General features: G+C 39.2%; 1 protein-coding gene across 1 annotated transcript; it reads left to right on the top strand.

The window, feature by feature from the left end:
* Positions 1–1418: 1418 nt before the first annotated feature.
* On the top strand, positions 1419–2784 carry Ccr3 (C-C motif chemokine receptor 3). The gene has a single exon (XM_021664793.2). The coding sequence runs from the start codon at positions 1419–1421 to the stop codon at positions 2496–2498; it is 1080 nt and encodes a 359-aa protein (XP_021520468.1). The 3' UTR covers positions 2499–2784.
* The last annotated feature ends 16559 nt before the right edge of the window (positions 2785–19343 follow it).

Below are 19343 nucleotides of genomic sequence, written 5' to 3'. Positions count from 1 at the left end.
GGGAGTTTTATGAAAGAAGGGGCATTTTTGTTTTTTCTATCATGAATCATGATGACTTTAAGAACTGCAGAGTTTTGCTTTCTGACCCCTCCTCATAGCATTTCAGGTATATCTTTTGAAATATGTACTAAACAAATGCTAACTTGAGTTTCTTTTTTAATGAATTAATTTTTTTATAAATTACAGTTTATTCACTTTGTATCCCCCCTGTAGCCCCTCCCTCATCCCCTGCCAATTCTACCTTCCCTCCCTCATCTCCTCTCATGCCCCTCTCCAAATCCACTGATAGGGAAAGTCCTTCTCCCCTTCTTTCTGACCCTAGCCTATCATATCTCATTAGGAGTGGCTGCATTGTCTTCCTTTGTGACCTGGTAAGGCTGTTCCCCCATCAGGTGAAGGTGATCAAAGAGCCAGGCCCTGAGTTCATGTCAGAAACAGTCCCTGCTCCCATTACTAGGGAACCCACTTGGAGACTGAGGTGCCATGGGCTACATTTATGCAGGGGTTCTAGGTTACCTCCATGCATGGTTCTTGGTTGGAGTATCAGTCTCAGAAAAAAAAAAAAAAACCTTTGCCCAGAGTTTTTGGTTCTGTTGCTCTCCTGTGACTCTCCTGTCCCCTCCAGGTCTTTCTATCTCTCCCTTCTTTCATAAAATTCCCTGCACTTTGCCCAAAATTTGGCTATGAATCTGAGCATCTGTTTTTTACCTTGCTGGGTAGTCTTTCAAAGGCCCTCTGTGGTAGGCTCCTGTCCTGTTGCCTGTTTTCTCTCTTTTCCAATTTCTGTCCCATTTGCCTTTCTGAGTGAGTATTGATCATCTTACCCAGGATCCTCCTTCTTGCTTAGTTTCTTTAGGTGTACAGATTTTAGTATGTTTATCCTATATTATATGTCTAATATCCACTTATAAGTGAGTATATATCATGTGTGTCTTTCTGCTTCTGAGATACCTCACTCAGGATGATCTTTTCTAGTTCCCACCATTTGCCTGCAAATTTCATGATTTCCTTGTTTTTAATTGCTGAGTAGTATTCCATTGTGTAAATGTACCTCAATTTCTGTATCCATTCTTCAGTTGAGGGACATCTGAGTTGTTTCCAGCTTCTGGCTATTACGAATAAAGCTGCTATGAACATGGTTGAGCAAATGTCCTTGTTGTGTACTTGAGCACCTTTTGGATATATGCCTAGGAGTAGCATAGCTGGATCTTGAGGAAGCACTATTTCTAATTGTCTGAGAAAGCCTCATATTGATTTCCAAATACAAAAAACAAAAGGGTTGAGAAAGAAATTAGGGAAACAACACCCTTTACAATAGCCAGTAATAATTTGAGTTTCTTTAATGAATATCAAATGGTAAGTTTCACACAGTTAATTGTTTTGTTGTTGTTGTTGTTTCTATCACAGACACAAGTGGAATGGCTTTCCTCATAAATGAAACCAAGTCTGTGGTTGAAAGCTTTGGGACCACACCTTATGAATATGAGTGGGCACCACCCTGTGAAAAAGTCAGCATCAAAGAACTGGGGTCATGGCTCCTGCCTCCACTATACTCACTGGTGTTCATCATTGGCCTCCTGGGCAATGTGGTGGTTGTGTTGATCCTCATAAAGTATAGGAAGCTACAAATTATGACTAATATCTACCTGCTCAACTTGGCAATTTCTGACCTGCTTTTTCTCTTCACCATCCCATTCTGGATTCACTATGTTATATGGAATGAGTGGTGTTTTGGCCATCACATGTGTAAACTGCTCTCTGGGTTTTATTACCTGGCCTTATACAGCGAGATCTTTTTCATCATTCTGCTGACAATTGACAGGTACTTGGCTATTGTCCATGCTGTGTTTGCCCTTCGAGCTCGGACAGTCACTTTTGCTACTATCACCAGCATCATCACCTGGTGCCTGGCAGGACTGGCAGCATTTCCTGAATTTATCTTTTATGAATTTCAAGACAACTTTGGAGAATCCTTCTGCAGCCCTCATTACCCAGAAGGTGAAGAGGACAACTGGAAGCGTTTCCATGCTCTAAGAATGAATATCTTTGGTTTGGCTCTCCCTCTCCTCATTATGGTTATCTGCTACTCAGGAATCATTAAAACTCTCCTGAGATGCCCCAATAAAAAAAAACACAAGGCTATCCGCCTTATTTTTGTTGTCATGATAGTCTTTTTTATTTTTTGGACTCCATACAACCTGGTTCTCCTTCTCTCTGCTTTTCACAGCACATTTTTGGAGAACAGCTGTCAGCAGAGCAAACACCTGGACCTGGCCATGCAGGTGACTGAGGTGATTGCCTACACCCACTGCTGTATCAATCCAATCATCTATGCCTTTGTTGGAGAGAGGTTCCGGAAACATCTTCGGCTCTTTTTCCACAGACATGTGGCAATCTACCTGGGGAAATATATTCCATTCCTTCCTGGTGAGAAAATGGAAAGAACCAGCTCTGTCTCCCCATCAACTGGAGATCAAGAAATCTCTGTGGTGTTTTAATTGCTCAGAGAAAACTTGCCCATATTACATGGACTGGAAGATGAAGCAAACACATTAAGTCAATCAATCACAGCAACCTGTAGGTCAGTCATTTGTATGTTTCATGCAACATCGATGCTCTCAAAGACCTGAGAACATTTAGACTGATTGCAGCAATCTTCATGTACACAAGGTCATTACCAGAGGTCACGTACTGGCCAGTTGACAAACATGAAAATGACAGCTTTTCTTGAGTCTCTGAAGTGTTACAAATGTTCCAAGTCACTTAAATGTTAAATACTCTATTCAGGACAAGTAAGAAATTTTTAAAAAATATATTAAACTTTTACTTTAGCCATCTTTTGACATCAGTGGAATTTTTCACAAAATGCATTTGCTTAATTTCCTAACATACGTAGTTTTTTCTCTTAAGAAATGGCTTAATTTTTACTTTTAATTATTATTTTTTATATGGACAATTACTCTTATAGGAGACTGGATGTCTTATCTTGTTTAATTATTCTTAAAAGTCAAATGAATTCCTGTTCATGTCAAGTTGTCATATTTCCCATTAGTGACTGGAAGAAACACATTGTCCTCCTAAATGCCAGTTTCACATTGAAAAGTAAGCTGGGGCATCTGTACTGAGGATTCCAGTGTGGTGCTCTAGTTCATTTCCTCTTAGACTTGGCATCGTAAGTACCTGGAGGGTGTTTTGACACATGGATAAATGACTCCTATTGTAGAAGAGTAAAAATTTGGAGATAGTCATTAACAGATAAATTAAATAAGACTGGAAACCCCTTTCCACCTGGTCTCACATACTAAATAGAGAATGTACAAGAAAAGTCCATGGTATTGCACAGGAGAAAGTTGGCACTACACAAATAACTCATGAATGATAAGAATTCATATGTTACAGTGCTTTGGGTGCCTTTTATAGATCATTAACCCTCTTCTACTCTCAGGAATATTTTTTTATCTTTCTTAATAAGCTGCCTCTATTTCAATCATTATTTGTATGTTCCTGGTAATATTTATCATCCTGGCATAAAAGACTCTAAAAATCTTAGGTGGTGCTCTTTGGATCCAAATGTGCACTTGTAACCCCATCCCAGAGCTTTTGATTCATGTTTGAAGTGAAGCTGAGCATCAACAACAGGTTTCCGGGTGATGGCCATGATACTTGTTCCAAGACTACACTTTTATGACTGTTGTAACTATAATGCCTTCAGAGACTAGACAATTGAAGCTGTGGATTTCACAAATGCTATGGGAGGGATAGATGGGCCTGTTAGATTTTTATAGTAAGGTTATCTGCTATTATGGTGAGCCTATAAGATATGCTAGTCCATTTGAAATCAATACTGTAGTAGGAACTTATAAGCAACCAGGTTAACTCAGTTGAGCTTTTCTTGAGTGTCTGTATTTAGTGCCCTGAACTAGAAGCTGTGAGAAATACAAAAATTAATAAGGAAAAATGGAGTAGATATGGCTTAAGTCCTTTTCTCTCATTCCTTCTCTTCCCTCTGTTTATAGATTCTTGTGGATGTATGTTCTAAGCTTTTACTTAACATGTGTTTGTAATATGACACTTTTCTTCTGGGTATAACCTGGTAAACCCATGGTTATTTTAAAGCAGGGATTACCTTGGTCTAGTAGCCATGACAACTATTTAAGCAGAACAATGTAGAGATAAATTGTCCAATAGTGATGGTATTGAAGCTACTGATACTCCACAGTAGATGGAAATCTAGGGTCACAGGACCCTCATCTTGGATTCCAACCATTACTCTCCCCTGTTCCAATTTGCACATGATCTTGGGAGCTATAAGAATGGAAGAGTTACTTGAAAATGTGACTCCATGATTGAAGTCATCATCCATGTTGGGATGAAACTTTGTGATGGCATAGCTGTTTGGAGATAACTCTCACTCTTTTAAGTATCTCTTTAATAATGCTCTGTAAATAAGCTCAATAAACTCATTTATTTGCTAAGTTGAACTTTGGTGGAATCATTGCTTTGATTTATCATTTGTTCCCTATATGGAGTAAGTACATGTCTGTTTAAGAAAAGTTAGTGCAACAATTTCTCTTTTTCTAGAGAAGATGTAGACAATGTGACATAAACCTGCTAGCTGCTTAGCTAACACCTGCCTGTTAAGATACAAGAATGGGATGTAAAAACACTGCTTTGGGTTAAGTGAGGAATTCAATGTGTAAGAAAAAACATAAATCTTGTCCTCATAAGATCTCAGTCAAGGGGCTGGAGAGATGGCTCAGAGGTTAGGTGCACCAGCTGCTCTTCCAAAGGTCCTGAGTTCAATTCCCAGCAACCACATGGTGGCTCACAACCATCTATACAGGGATCTGATGCCCTCTTCTGGTATACAGATATACTTGCACTCATCTACATTAAATAAATAAATAAATAAATAAATAAATAAATAAATAAATCTTTAAATAAATCTTAGTCAAGTAGGACAAATAAGAAAAGAACAAAGGAAGCCAGTGCCAAGGGGTAGACACTTAGTGCATTGTCTAGGTCAGAAAGAGACAGATCATTTTTGGCTATAAGTTGAATAAAGAATGTCTTTATGGAAGAAGAAACTTCTGAACTGATCTATGCATAGCAGCAAGGATTTGGAAAGATTTAAGCAAGGATTTATAGAATTCTCAATTCAATGGGAAGAGAATGAGGGCACATCATGAGTAGAAAGAAATATGGGATAGACAGATCAGGATGGGTCATGAATTTCAGTCAAAGGACCTAAAGCTTCGTTAAGACAAAAAAGGCTATTGAAGTGTATGTGTAGTTCAGGGAGATGAAACACTCAACCCTATGCATTAAGAATATATGGCAGAGAGCTGTGTGGGAGAGGGGGTGGGGGGTAACAAAGGTGGGGAGCAGGTGTGGAGAAAGTGGGGGTTGCCATGAAGTGGAGTGGAAGGAAGAGGACTGGAGAGAGAATGAAAATCAGTTGGGGAGCATCTCTGGGACAGGGGAGGCTCCTGGTAGTCTATAAGGGTACATGGAGCCTGAAGTTGCCACCTCCTATAGTCAGGTTGTACTTCCAGTGGAGGGAGGGTGATACCAACCCATCCATAAAACCCATCCATTTGACTCAAAAATTGGCTTGCCTGCAAGAAGTGTAGGGATTAAAATGGAGCAGAGATTGAGGGAATGACAAATCATGGACTGGCCCAACTTGAGACCCACCCCATGGGAGAGAGCCAACCCTTGACACTATTAATGATACTCTGCTATGCTTGCAGACAGTAGCCTAGCATAATTGCCTTCTGAGAGGTTTCATCCAGCATCTGATGGAAACACATGCAGAGACCCACAGCCAAACAATAGGCAGAACTCGGAGATTCTTATGGAACTGTGGGAGGAAAGACTAAATGAGCCAGAGAGGTCAAGGATACCATAAGAAGACCTACAGAGTAAACGAACCTGGGACCATGGAGGCTCACAGACACTGAACCAATAGCCAAAGAGCTTGCATGGGCAGGACCTAGACCCCCTACAATTATGTAGTAGATGTGCAGCTTGGTCATCATGTGGGTCCCATAACAATGGGAGTAGGGTCTGTCTCTGACTCTGTTGCTTGCCTTTGGATCCCTTTCCCCTAGTTGGGCTGTTGCCACGGACCGGCTCAGTTGGACTCCCATCGTCCGTGGGAGAACAAGGCTTTGGACAGGAAGACACGGTTTCGGCGAAGAATTGACAGACAGAGACACCTTGATGGTTTTGACTCTGCTGCAACTTTACTGAAGTCAAGCTAGTATTTTTATAGTGATCTCACAAGGAAGCACCTTAAAATTGGCATGCTTTCTAGAACATTCAGACTTTTACCAAGGATACAAAGTTCATGTTTTAACATAGGGCAGTGCCCACAAGAAATCTTTGCCTAGAAACTTTTTGATCAACGCAAACAAGAAACAAAAACCTCAAACTATGGTTCCATTATCACTGACTAGTGAAGAGGAAAGTCAGGAGCTGTAATAGTCCTCCGAGCCAAGTCGAGAATACCTGCCAAAGTCTAAACACACCTTTGTCAACCATCCTCCCTTATAAATCTTTAGTCCTGCTAAAGATTTATGATCTTCCCTAGGAACAAGACGCTGAAGGGAGGGGTAAACTCATGCCAGCTGTACTTCTCATATTATTTTTTCTTAAGAAGGAGCCTATTATTTTTTTCACTATTCTTAATGCCTATTAATACTAAATCTAATTCATTAACTTTCTTAAACTTATTATTTATAGTAAAGCCTTTAACAATCTACTAATGATAAATTTCTTTATAAAGTTAGTTGTGCTGTTTCAGGTGACACAGAGAAAGATCAAAGAATTCATTATTCCAGCCCCACAGCCACAACTGAAAAAGCATAGAAATCTCAGAACACGTCTCTTTTCCAAGTGGAATGAGTTTGCCAGGGACCTTCCAGGGGGCGTATTTCTGGAGAAATCATATCCCCCACCCTGTAGCTTATGCTACTATGGCAACACTGGCGTGGGTGTTGGCAGGCTGTCTTGTCTGTTCTCTGTGAGAGAAGATGCACTTAGTCCTGCTGTGACTTGAGGTGCCAGGTGGATTGGTAGGTATCCCATCGGGACTTCCTCTTCTCTGAGAAGGAGAGGGAGGAATGAGGGGAAGGGGCATAAGGGTGGAACTGGGAGGAGAGGAGGAAGGTGGTTTGGATCAGTTGTAAAGTGATTAAATAAATATTTTTTTAAAAGAAGAAGATATGGCAATACATAGAAGCCCCAAAACTATCCAAGGAAAGTAAGTTAGAAAGTGAGTCAAGTATGGAGGAAAGGTAAAGTTAGCAGATGGTAACCAAGGAAAAGCATGAAGGAAAAGTCAAAGCACTAAAAGAAATCTATGTCTGAAAAAAAATTGTACATTGGTCACCTTTGCATTGCTACAGTGAAATGTCTTCAGTAATTTATAAACAGAAGAGGTAAACTGAGCTCGTACATCGGGAGATTCCAGGCCACGACCCAGCAGCTCTAAAATTTGGGCCTCTGGTAACAATGTTGGAGAAAACCACTTATACTATAATCCAAGAAGGTGACTGGATCCCACAGTTCTTTTTGGAGGGGCACTTTCAATGACTAAAAGACATCTCACTACACCCATCTTGCTAAAGGCCTGCCTTTCAATAGTGCCATTCTGGGACCAAGCTGTCAACATATGGACTGACACACACACACACACACACACACACACACACAAACACACACTGTTACTTTTAAACATGCATTCCATCTCCTCTAGGAAACATAGACTATTTCCAGTGGCTCTCTTTAAGAGGAATACAGTTGGCTAAAGAACAGGAAAAGTGGGGTGAGCTTTTGTATCTTTGGGATTTTGAATCACTGGAAAACTTTTCTTATTAAAAAATAAATAAAGTCCTAGAATTACACTAAGAGATAAAAAGTTATGTTTCTATTTTGATGTTAAAACCCAAACATCTATTCCAGCAGCCCTAAGGACATTGGAAGTTTCCTGCCATAAGTTCACCCTCTGACCTGAAAGAACGTATTTCACTTCTTTTAGTCCAATGTCCTCTCTCTGCTGGATAATGAAGAAATTGGGGAAGAACATCTTTAGGCTCCTCATATCCCAAGTAGGCTCAGACTTTGTTAAATAATCAGAAAGAAGGAAGAACTGACAGCTCAAGTTCTGTAAAGTAGATTGTAGAGAGAAAGTGAGATGGAAATGGTGGAGGTGTCTCATCCTTATCAGCAGAGGGACAGACATGCTCCCCATTGTTCAGAAAGGTGAACTGAGAGTGTCATTGACCTTACATTCATTTGTTCACTTACCATGTATTTATTTATTCAGTAGATATTTACTTAATGCTTACAATGATCTCAGCCAAGTTTCAAGGAAACAAAATTGCACACTTTCTCAGAGGCTGAAATTCTTTTGTGACTTCAGATAATAATGATGGAACTTTTGTAACTCTCTCTCTCTCTCTCTCCATATATATATATATATATATGGAATGAAGAAAACACAGATAGACAGACATGTGTATGGGCATAGAAAAGTTGGAGTCAAGTAGTGGGCTGGGGTCTCAGATGGAGAAGTTTAATTAGAGGTGTTGACAAATTGACTCCAACCTTTCTCAGATCAAGTTCTTTTCTTGTCAGCATCCCCTTTCACTACAGTTACAGTAGAAGAAAACACTAGAGGGCACTAACCAATGACAGTGCCTTGGCCACAACCAGCCCTACACAGAGTGTGCTCATGGGTCAGAAAGGTGCGCTTTTGATGATATTACAACATGAAACTCTAGAATGCCTACATTTGTCTTGTCCACCTGAGTTGCAAAACACTAGGAGTTGCTATTTGTATCCTCAGGAACTATGTGATACAGTGACATCAGGAAAAAATGACAGAAGACAGGAAATTCTTGGGTTTTTTGTTTTGTTTTGTTTTGTTTTTTTAATCTGGGTCAATTTCTACTTTTCTCTGAGTTAGGGCTTTGGTAAGTTTTGGCTATAGCTCAAGACCTATGTAATGCTCTGCTTAAACCAAAATTCAGATTTTTCTTCCAAGAAGCCTTACAGGAGGGTAAAATAATGAATATGCTGAGAATATGTGTGAATAGAGGTTAGCAGAAAAAAAGACAAGCATCTGTGAAGTTCATCCTCATTCTATCTTCCGCTGCTTGAGGATGGTGGAGCCCCCTCCCTTTCTCCTCAGAAAAAAAGGGAGAACTCCCATGGATATCAACCTGCCTTGGCATATAAAATTCTGCTAGGACTGGGCGCATCTTCTCCTATTGAGACTAGACAAGGCCATCCAATTAAGGGAAAGGGATCCAGAGGCAGGCAACAGACTCAGAGACAGTCCCTGCTCCTGCTGTTAGAAATGCCACATGAGGACCAACCTGTACATCTGTTACACACATGTAGGAGGCCTAGGTCTGTCCCAGTGAATGCTCTTTCTAGTTGGTGACTCAGTCTCAATAGGCCTTCTGTTCAGCTTTTATGAGTCTAGTTGATTCTGGAGGTTTTCTTGTGGTGTCCTTGACCTCTCTGGCTCTTTCAAATCCTTTCTCCCCCTCTTCCATAAGATTCCCTGAGCTCCACCTAATGTTTGGTTGTGGGTCTCTGCATCTGTTTTCACCAGCTGCTGGGTAAAGCCACTCAGATGAGAGTTATTTTAGCCTACTGTCTGCAAGTATAGCAGAATATTATTAATAGTGTTGGGGGTGGGCTCTCAGGGCATAGGACTCAAGTTGGACCAGTAATTGGTTGACCATTCCTTCACTTTCTGCTCCCTCTTTATCCCTGACTCTCTTAAAGGCAGAAAAAACTATAGGTTTTGTGGCTGGGTTGGTATCCATATCCCTCCACTGGAAGTCTTGCTGGATACAGGAGGTGACCATTTCCTGTTTCATATCCCCTATTGCTAGAAGTCTTAGCTAGAGTCATCCTCATAGATTTCTGGGAGTTTCTATTATCCTAGATTTCTAGCTTGTCCCTGAAATACCCCCTACCAATTCCAGTTCTCTATTCTACTATCCTCTCCCCACTTGATCCCTTACTACCCCATTTACCACTCAGTTCCCTCCTTCTCATCCACCCCAGGTGTCTATTTTATTTCTCTTTCTCTGTGAGATTCAGGAATCCTCCCTTGGACCCTACATGTAACTTAGCTTTTTTTCTTGGGTCTGTGGGTTGTAGCATGGTTATACTGTACTTTATGGCTAAAATTCACTTAGGAGTGAGTTTGTACCATGTTTATCTTTCTGAGTCTGGGTTACCTCACTTAGTGTGATCATTTCTAGTTCCATCCATTTGCCTGAAATTTTTATGATGTAATAGTTTTTAATAACTGAGTAGTATTCCATTGTGTAAATGTACCATATTTCCTTTATCCATTCTTCAGTTGAGGGACATCTAGGTTGTTTTCAGTTTCTAGCTATTATAAATAAAGCTACAATGAACATAGTTGAGCAAGAGCCCTTGTTGTATGGTAGCACATATTTTGGGTATATGCTCAGGATTGGTATAGCTAGGACTTGAGGTAGGACTATTCCCAATTTTCTGAAAACCACCAAATTGATTTCCAAAGTGGTTGTACAAGTTTTTACTCTCACCAACAATGGAGGAGTGTTCTCCTTGCTCCACATCCTTGCCAGCATGAGCTGTCACTCAAGTTTTTGATCTTAGCCATTCTGATGGATATAAGATATAATCTCAGAGGCATTCTGATTTGCATTTTTGCTTGGAATTTTTTTAATATGCAGTGTTAGTATTTAGGCAGCCTGCTTCTGCATTGCCTAACAACCTATGATGTCATCATATGTCGCCTGCCAGGTAGCCACACCTGGCAGGCATGGTTACCTTGCTTCTTAAAAATAAAATAAAAATTAAAAAAAAGAAAAAATTAATTTCATAGATAAAGGGATAGAGAAGTTGGAAATGATCATTTTGAGTGATGTAACAGAGACTCATAAAGACAAATGTCACATTTTTTCTTATTTTTGGTAATCAAATTTGAATCTTATATGTTTGTCTCATTTGAAATGCTTGCATACATCTGAGTAACTAGGCTGTTTGATCCAAGAGTGGTGATTCCATCTTGCTCTAAGCTATGCCAATTAAAAAGAAGAAGAAGGAATATGTGAATGAGTGCTAGAGAGCACATTGTTAACAGCGAGCTTCCAGAGAAGGGACAAGTTTAATTAGTTGGTAAAAAGTGATATTTTTCTTTAAATCCCAGCATGGGAAATTTGCAATGCATAAAATCAAGAGATGAGATAATGGGTCAATTTGTATCTCCAACTTTGTGTCCCTAGTTAGGAATGAGAATGAGTGGAGGAAGAAGCTTCTGTTTTTCAGTCTAAGGAGCATAAGGAACATCAGAACCAGAGAGCATAATAGCTTCTCTTGAAGGCATCTAGCAGCTGAAGCCCTTCCATGACTATTTGTTACAATTTGTATGTGAGATGTCCCTCACAAGCTCATGTATTTGAATGTTTGGTCTTCAGCTAGTAAGGAGGATGCTGTAGAGCAGTGATTCTCAACCTTCCTAATACTATGGCCCTTAATACAATTACTTATGTTGTGGTGCCCACCAGCCATAAAATCATTTTTGTTACTTCATAACTAATTTTGCTACTGTTATGGATCATAATGTAAAGACTGTGCTTTCTAATGGTCTTAGGCAACTCCTGTGAAAGGGTTATTCAACCCCCAAAGGGGTCACAACCCACAGATTGAGAACTACTGCTACAGAGCCTTAGAAACTTAGGGCCTACTTGGAGAACATAAGCCATAAGGAGTGGGTTGCCAAAAGTTACACTCGTCCTGGCCTGTGAACCCTATTTTCTTGTTTCCAAGATGTGAGGTGTATCCTCATGTTCCTTCCACCATGCCTTCCTCACTAGTTGGATAGAAACCACAAGTTGAAGCAAACCCTTCTTTTCTTAAGTTGCTTCTATCAGTTATTATGTTGTAGTAATGAGAAAAGTGGCTGATTCATCATATTACATACCTATATTATGAGAATATTCTATGCTAGAATATTGTAAGTCATTCCAGAGTTTGGATTAGCAGGTGTATTAATTATGATATGAGCCAAATATAAAAATTTTCTTAAAACCTTGAATGAATGTTAAGACATTGATCAAGACAGTTGAGAATATCTGGGTGTGTGAGGGGATGCAGAGGGCCAGGATATCTGCTTCTGTATTGCCTTTTGGCACAGTGACATGTTTGTCTCCCTAGGGAGCCATTTTTCATTAGCATGGAAAAATAGTTTACCCTATGCCTAACTTTGCATTGTTGCTCATTTAAAAAGCAGCTAACTTGCAGATTTGAATTTAACTGGACCCAGATACTCAGGTAGTAAAACTGATAACTATATAGGGAAGGAAATTTCATAAAGAATTACAGAAATTCATCAAAATGTATTAGACATTAAAAGTTTTTAATAAAGGCAGCAGAATAGACAATTGGATTAGGCTTAAGTTTTGGTGGGGTTTTTTTTTGTATTTTTAAAAATTTTTTATTAATTACACTTTATTCACTTTGTATCCCCCCCTGTGGTTCCCTCCCTCCTCCTGTCCCAATCCCTCCCTTCCTCCACCCTCTGCATGCATGCCCCTCCCCAAGTCCACTGATAGGGGAGGTCTTCTTTTCCTTCCTTCTGATCCTAGTCAATTAGGTCTCATCAGGAGTAGCTGCATTGTCTTCTTCTGTGGCCTGGTAATGCTACTTCCCCCTCAGGGGGAGGTAATTAAAGAACAGGCCAATCAGTTCATGCCAGAGGCAATCCTTGTTCCTATTACAATGGAACCCACTTGGAAACTAAACTGCCATGGGATACATCTGTGCAGGGGTTCTAGGTTATCTCCATGAATGATACTTGGTTGGAGTATCAGTCTCAGGAAAGACCCCTGTGCTCAGATTTTTTGGTTCTGTGGCTCTCCTTGTGGAGTTCCTGTCCTCTCCAGATCTTACTGTTTCCCACCTCTTTCTTTTTTTTTTTTACTCTTTTTTTAAAATTAATTTTTATTATTAGTTACATTTTTTATTTTTTATATTAATCACAGGTTATTTACTTTGTATCCCAGCCGTAGCCCCCTCCTTCATTTCCTCCCCATCCCACCCTCTCTCTCATCTTCTCCCTGCCCCTTTCCAAGTCCACTAACAGGGGAGGACCTCCTCCCACTCCATCTGACCCTAACTTATCAAGTATCCTCAGGACTGGCTGCAATGCCCTCTTCTGTGGCCTAGCCAGGCTGCTCTTCCCTCGTGGGAGGGGAGTGGAAGAGCTTGCTGTTGAGTTAATGTCATAAATCATCCCTGTTCCCCTTATTAGAGAACTTATTTGGGCACTAAGCTACCATGGGCTATATCCAAGCAGGGGTTCTAGGTTATGTTATAGCCATACATGGTCCTTGGTTGGAGAAACAGTCTCATGAAAGACCCCTGTGCCCTGGTATACTTGTGGTGCTCCTGTACTCTCCAGGTCTTACTAAAACCCCCTTCTTTCATATGATTGCCTGCACTCTGCCGATGGTTTGATTATGAGTCTTAATATCTGCTTTGATATACTGCTAAGTAGAGTCTTTCAGAGGCTGTCTGTGGTAGGCTCCTGTCCTGTTACTTGTTTTCTCCTAAATCCAATGTCCATTTGCCTTTCTAAGTGAGAATTGGTCATCTTACCTCGAGTCCTCTTTCTTGTTTATCTTCTTTAGGTGTATAGATTTCAGTATATTTATCCTATCTTATAGGTCTATATAAGTGAGTATATACCATGTGTGTCTTTCTGCTTTTGGGATACCTCACTCAGGATAATCGTTTACACCATTTGCCTGTAAATTTCATGATTTCCTTGTTTTTAATTGCTGAGTAGTATTCCATTGTGTAAAAGTACCACAATTTCTGTATCCATTCCTCAACTGAGGGGCATCTGGGTTGTCTCCAGGTTCTGGCTATTACGAATAAAGTTGCTATAAACATGGTTGAACAAATGTCCTTGTTGTGTACTTGAGCATCTTTTGGACATATGCCTAGGACTGGTAAAGCTGGATCTTGAGGAATCACTATTCCTATTTGTCTGAGAAAGCGCCAGACTGATTTCCAAAGTGGTTGTACAAGTTTACATTCCCACCAGCAATGGAGGAGGGTTCCCCTTTCTCCGCATCCTCTCCAGCATGTGTTGTCACTTGAGTTTTTGATCTTAGCCATTCTGATGGGTGTAATGTGAAATCTCAGGGTTGTTTTGATTTGCATCTCCCTGATGGCGAAGGACATTGAGCATTTCTTTAAGTGTTTTTCTGCCATTCTACAGTCCTCTACAGAGAGTTCTCTGTTTAACTCCGTGCCCCATTTTTTAATTGGATTACTTGATTTGTTGCTTTTTAACTTCTTGAGTTCTTTATATATACTGGATATTAGCCCTCTGACAGATAAAGGGTTGGTGAAGATCCTTTCTGAGTCTGTAGGCTGTCGTTTTGTTCTGATGACAGTGTCCTTTGCTTTACAGAAGCTTTTCAGTTTCATGAGGTCCCATTTATTGATTGTTGCTCTTAGAGCCTGTGCTGTTGGTGTTCTGTTCAGGAAGTTGTCTCCTGTGCCAATGAGTTCAAGGCACTTCCCCACTTTTTATTCTAAGTGGCTTAGTGTGTCTGGTTTTATATTGAGGTCTTTGATCTGCTTGGACTTTAGTTTTGTGCAGGGTGATAAATATGGATCTATCTTCATTTTTCTGCATGTAGACATCCAGTTGGACCAGCACCATTAGTTGAAGATGCTGTCTTTTTTCCATTGAATGGTTTTGGCTTCTTTGTCAAAAATCAAGTATTCATAGATATGTGGATTTGTTTCTGAGTCTTCTATTCAGTTCCATTGATCCTCCTTTCTATTTCTATGCCAATACCATGCAGTTTTTATTACTATGGCTCTGTAGTACAGCTGAGATCAGGGATGGAGATACCTTCAGATGATCTGTTGTTGTACAGGATTGTTTTGGAAATTCTGGTTTTTTTGTTTCTCCATATGAATTTGAGAATTTTTCTTTCAAGGTCTATAAAGAATTTTTCTTTCAAGGTCTGTGTTGGTTTTTTGATGGGAATTGCATTGAATCTGTAGATTGCTTTTGGAAGAATGGCCATTTTCACAATGTTAATCCTACCAATCCAGGAGCACAGGAGATCTTTCCATCTTCTGATATTTTCTTCAATTTCTTTCTTCAGAGACTTGAAGTTTTTCTCAAACAGGTCTTTCACTTGCTTGGTTAGAGTCACCCCAAGGTATTTTATGTTATTAGTGGCTATGCTGGAGGGTGTTGTTTCCCTAATTTCTTTCTCGGCACTTTTGTCTTTGGTATACAGGAGGGCTTCTGATTTTTTTTTTTTAGTTGATTTTGTATCCTGCCACTTTGCTGAAGGTGTTTATCAGCTGAAGGAGTTCTCTGGTTGAATTTTTGGGGTCGCTCATGTATACTATCATATTATCTGTGAATAGTGACACTTTAACCTCTTCCTTTCCGATTTGTATCCCCTTGATCTCCTTTAGTTGTCTTATTGCTTTAGCTAGGACTTCAAGTACTATGTTGAAGAGGTATGGAGAGAGTGGGCAGCCTTGTCTTGTCCCTGATTTCAGTGGGATTGATTTAAGTTTCTCTCCATTGAATTTGATGTTGGCTATAGGCTTGCTGTATATTGCCTTTACTATCTTTAGGTATGTGCCTTGTATCCCTGATCTCTCCAAGACTTTAAACATGAATTAGTGTTGGACTTTGTCAAATGCTTTTTTGGCATCTAAGGAGATGATCATGTGGTTTTTCTCCTTCAGTTTGTTTATGTGGTGGATTACATTGATGGATTTCCGTATGTTGAACCACCCTTGCATGCCTGGGATGAAGCCTACTTGGTCATGGTGGATGATATCTTTGATGTGTTCTTGGATTCAGTTTGCAAGTATTTCATTGAGTATTTTTGCATCAATGTTCACAAGCGAGATAGGTCTGAAGTTCTCTTTTTTTTGTTGGCTCTTTGTGTGGTTTAGGTATCAAGGTGACTGTGGCTTCATAGAATGAGTTTGGTAATGTTCCTACTGTTTCTATTTTGTGGAATAGTTTGGAGAGAATTTGAGTTAGCACTTCTTTGAAGATCTGGTAGAATTCTGCATTGAATCCATCTGGCCCAGGACTTTTTTTTTTTTTTTTTTTTGAAAGGGAGACTGTTGATGACTGCTTCAATTTCTTAGGGGATATAGGACTATTCAGTCTTTCTACCTGATCTTGACTTAATTTGAGTAGATGGAATCTATCAAGAAAACTGTCCATTTCTTTTAGATTTTTGAATTTTGTGGCATATAGGCTTTTGTAGTACAACTAATGATTGTTTGGATTTCCTCGGTGTCTATAGTTATGTCTCCCTTTTCATTTCTGATTTTGCTGATTTGGATAGTTTTTCTCTAACTTTTAGTTAGTTTGGCTAAAGGTTTGTGTTGATTTTCTCAAAGAACCAGCTCTTGGTTTCACTGATTCTTTGAATAGTTTTATTTGTTTCTAATTGATTGATTTCAGCCCTGAGTTTGATTATTTCCAGCCGTCTGCTCCTCTTGGGTGTATCTGCTTCTTTTTTTTCTAAGGCTTTCAGTTGGGCCATTAAGTTGCTTGTATGAAATGTCACAAATTTCTTCTTAAAGGCACTTAGTGCTATGAATTTTCCTCTGAGCACTGCTTTTATTATGTCCCATAAATTAAGGTATGTTGTACCTTTATTTTCATTGAATTCTAGGAAGTCTTTAATTTCTTTCTTTATTTCTTCCTTAACCCAGCTGTCATTGAGCAGCAAGCCTCTCAGTTTCCATGTGCTTGTAATTCCATTGTTGTTGGAATTCTAATTCAATTGTTGTTGAGGTCCAGCTTTAGTCCATGGTGGTCAGAAAAAATACAGGGGATTATTCCAATCTTCTTGTATCTGTTGAGCCTTGCTTTGTGAACAGCTATATGGTCTATTTTGGAGAAGGTTCCATGAGGTGCTGAAAAGAAGGTATACTCTTTTGAGTTTGGGTGGAAAGTTCTGTAGACATCTATTAGGTCCATTTGATTTAGAACCTCTGTAAGTGCCTTTATTTCCTTATTAGGCTTCTGTCTAGATGATCTGTCCCTTGGTGAAAGTGGGGTGTTGAAGTCTCCCACTATTAAGGTGTTAGGATTGATGTATGATTTAAGTTTTAATAATGTTTCATTTATGAATGTAGGTGCTTTTGTATTTGGGGCATAAATGTTCAGAATTGTGATGTTCTCTTGGTGGATTTTTCCTTTGATGAGTACATTCTCATCAAAGTGTCCCTCCTCATCTTTTTTGATTAATTTTGGTTGAAAGTCTATTTTATTAGATATTAGGATAGCTACCCCAGCTTGTTTTCGGGGACCGTTTGCTTGAAAGACATTTTTCCAGCCCTTTACTCTGAGGTAGTGTTTATCTTTGTTGCAGAGGTGCGTTTCTTGAATGCAGCAGAATGTTAGATCCTGTTTCCACACCCATTCTGTTAGTCTGTGTCTTTTTATTGGAGAGTTGAGTCCATTGATGTTGAACTTGGAGAAAAGATCAGTAACCGCAAAGGTAAGCATCACCACAGAATACAAGAGATGGAAGAGAGAATCTCTGGAGCTGAAGATACACTTGCAGAAATTGATATTTCTCTCAAAGAAAAAGTAAAATCAGAAAAGTCCCAAACACAAAATATCCAAGAAATCAAGGACACCATGAAAAGACAAAATCTAAGAATAATAGGAATAGAGGAAAAAGAAGATTTAAGTCTCCAAGGTCCACAAAATATTTTCAAGAAAATCATAGAAGAAAATTTTCTCAACTTAAAGAAAGAGATGTCCATAAATATACAAGAGGCCTACAGAACACCAAATAGACCAGACCAGGAAAGAAAAACATCACGTCACATCATAGTCAAAACACTGAACCTACAGAACAAAGAAAAAATTCTAAAAGCAGCAAGGGAAAAAGGCCAAGTAACATATGAAGGTAGACCTATCAGAATCACACCGGACTTCTTATCAGAAACTATGAAAGCCAGAAGGGCCTGGGCAGGTGTCATGCATACTCTAAGAGACCACAGATGCCAACCCAGACTACTATACCCTGCAAAGCTTTCAATTAGTATAGATGGAGAAAACAAAACATTCCATGACAAAACTAAATTTATGCAATATCTACACAGCAAACCAACCCTACAGAAGATACTAGAAGGAAAACTCCAATCCAATGAAAACAACTTCACCCAAGAAAACATAGCATACAGATAATATCGCAACAAAAATTAAAAGAAAACAAGCAATGAAAGACAGTGAGACCACCAAATCTAATATAAAAGGAATTAATGTTCATTGGAAACATCTTGATATATTTCAACAATTGAATAGATAAAGAAAATGTGATTCAGATGCATAATGTGGTTCTCATGAATAAAGTAGAATGGCATAGTATTATTTGCAAAAAAAATGGATGTTAAGTAAAACATGTTTAATGTAGACAAAAATTCATGTTTTTTCTCATATGCAGAATCTAGATTCAAATATAATACATATTATATAAATATATACACACATAGGATATGAAAGCACTATGGAAACCATGACAGGGAAGGAAAAGGTCTAAAGGAAGGCAGAAGGGAAGAACAAGGGAAGGTAATGAAATAAAGAAAGACAAAATATTGAATGTTTTCTCTTGTACAAAATAATTATTTAACATACATACTCTCTTGAGTGGAGGTGGTACAAGGGGGAACTGAGATCAGCAAAAGGAAGATTCAATGTTAAATATGTTTCTTACAGTGAAACCCATTATTTTGTATTTTAACTAAAAATTTACATTAAAAAAGACACAACCACAAATCTGAGATGCCAGATGCCAGGTATAAGTTATAGTAATTCTAAAAGATGCAGGAAATTATTTGGTCAGTCTCAGGGCTGGCATTCTTGAGTACCAAGTGATAGAGTTTTGATGGAACTTTATACCATTGTAAACTGAATCTGGCTTTGAGCCCACCAGTCCCCAAGCACAGTGTGAGAATGGATGTCCTCACTCTGGGCTACATTCCATAGTGGCTTTAGAATAGAGAGTATTGTTAGAAGGGAAGGATTAGGAGGGGGCTGTTTGAAAGACAATGTAGAAGACCTAAACCACTGCTTTGTCCTATGAGGAAAACAAAAAAATGCTAGTGTCTTATCACAGAAGGACACAGATACCTTGATTCCCACCATACTTCCATTTAATAGTCAAATGTTGCTGTTAAGGCAAACTAGTCAAAATAAAGCAAGAGAACTGATCTGATCGCTCTTACTCTTAGAGAAAAGTGGA

Source organism: Meriones unguiculatus, chromosome 6, assembly GCF_030254825.1.
Source record: "Meriones unguiculatus strain TT.TT164.6M chromosome 6, Bangor_MerUng_6.1, whole genome shotgun sequence".
Classification (NCBI taxonomy): Eukaryota; Metazoa; Chordata; class Mammalia; order Rodentia; family Muridae; genus Meriones; species Meriones unguiculatus.
The sequence above is the reverse complement of the archived record's forward strand: the minus strand, read 5'-3'. Positions and strand labels throughout refer to the sequence as shown.

Coding starts and splice junctions, on each gene's coding strand:
- Ccr3 (XM_021664793.2), top strand. CDS start 1,419: ATGGCTTTCCTCATAAATGAAACCAAGTCTGTGGTTGAAAGCTTTGGG.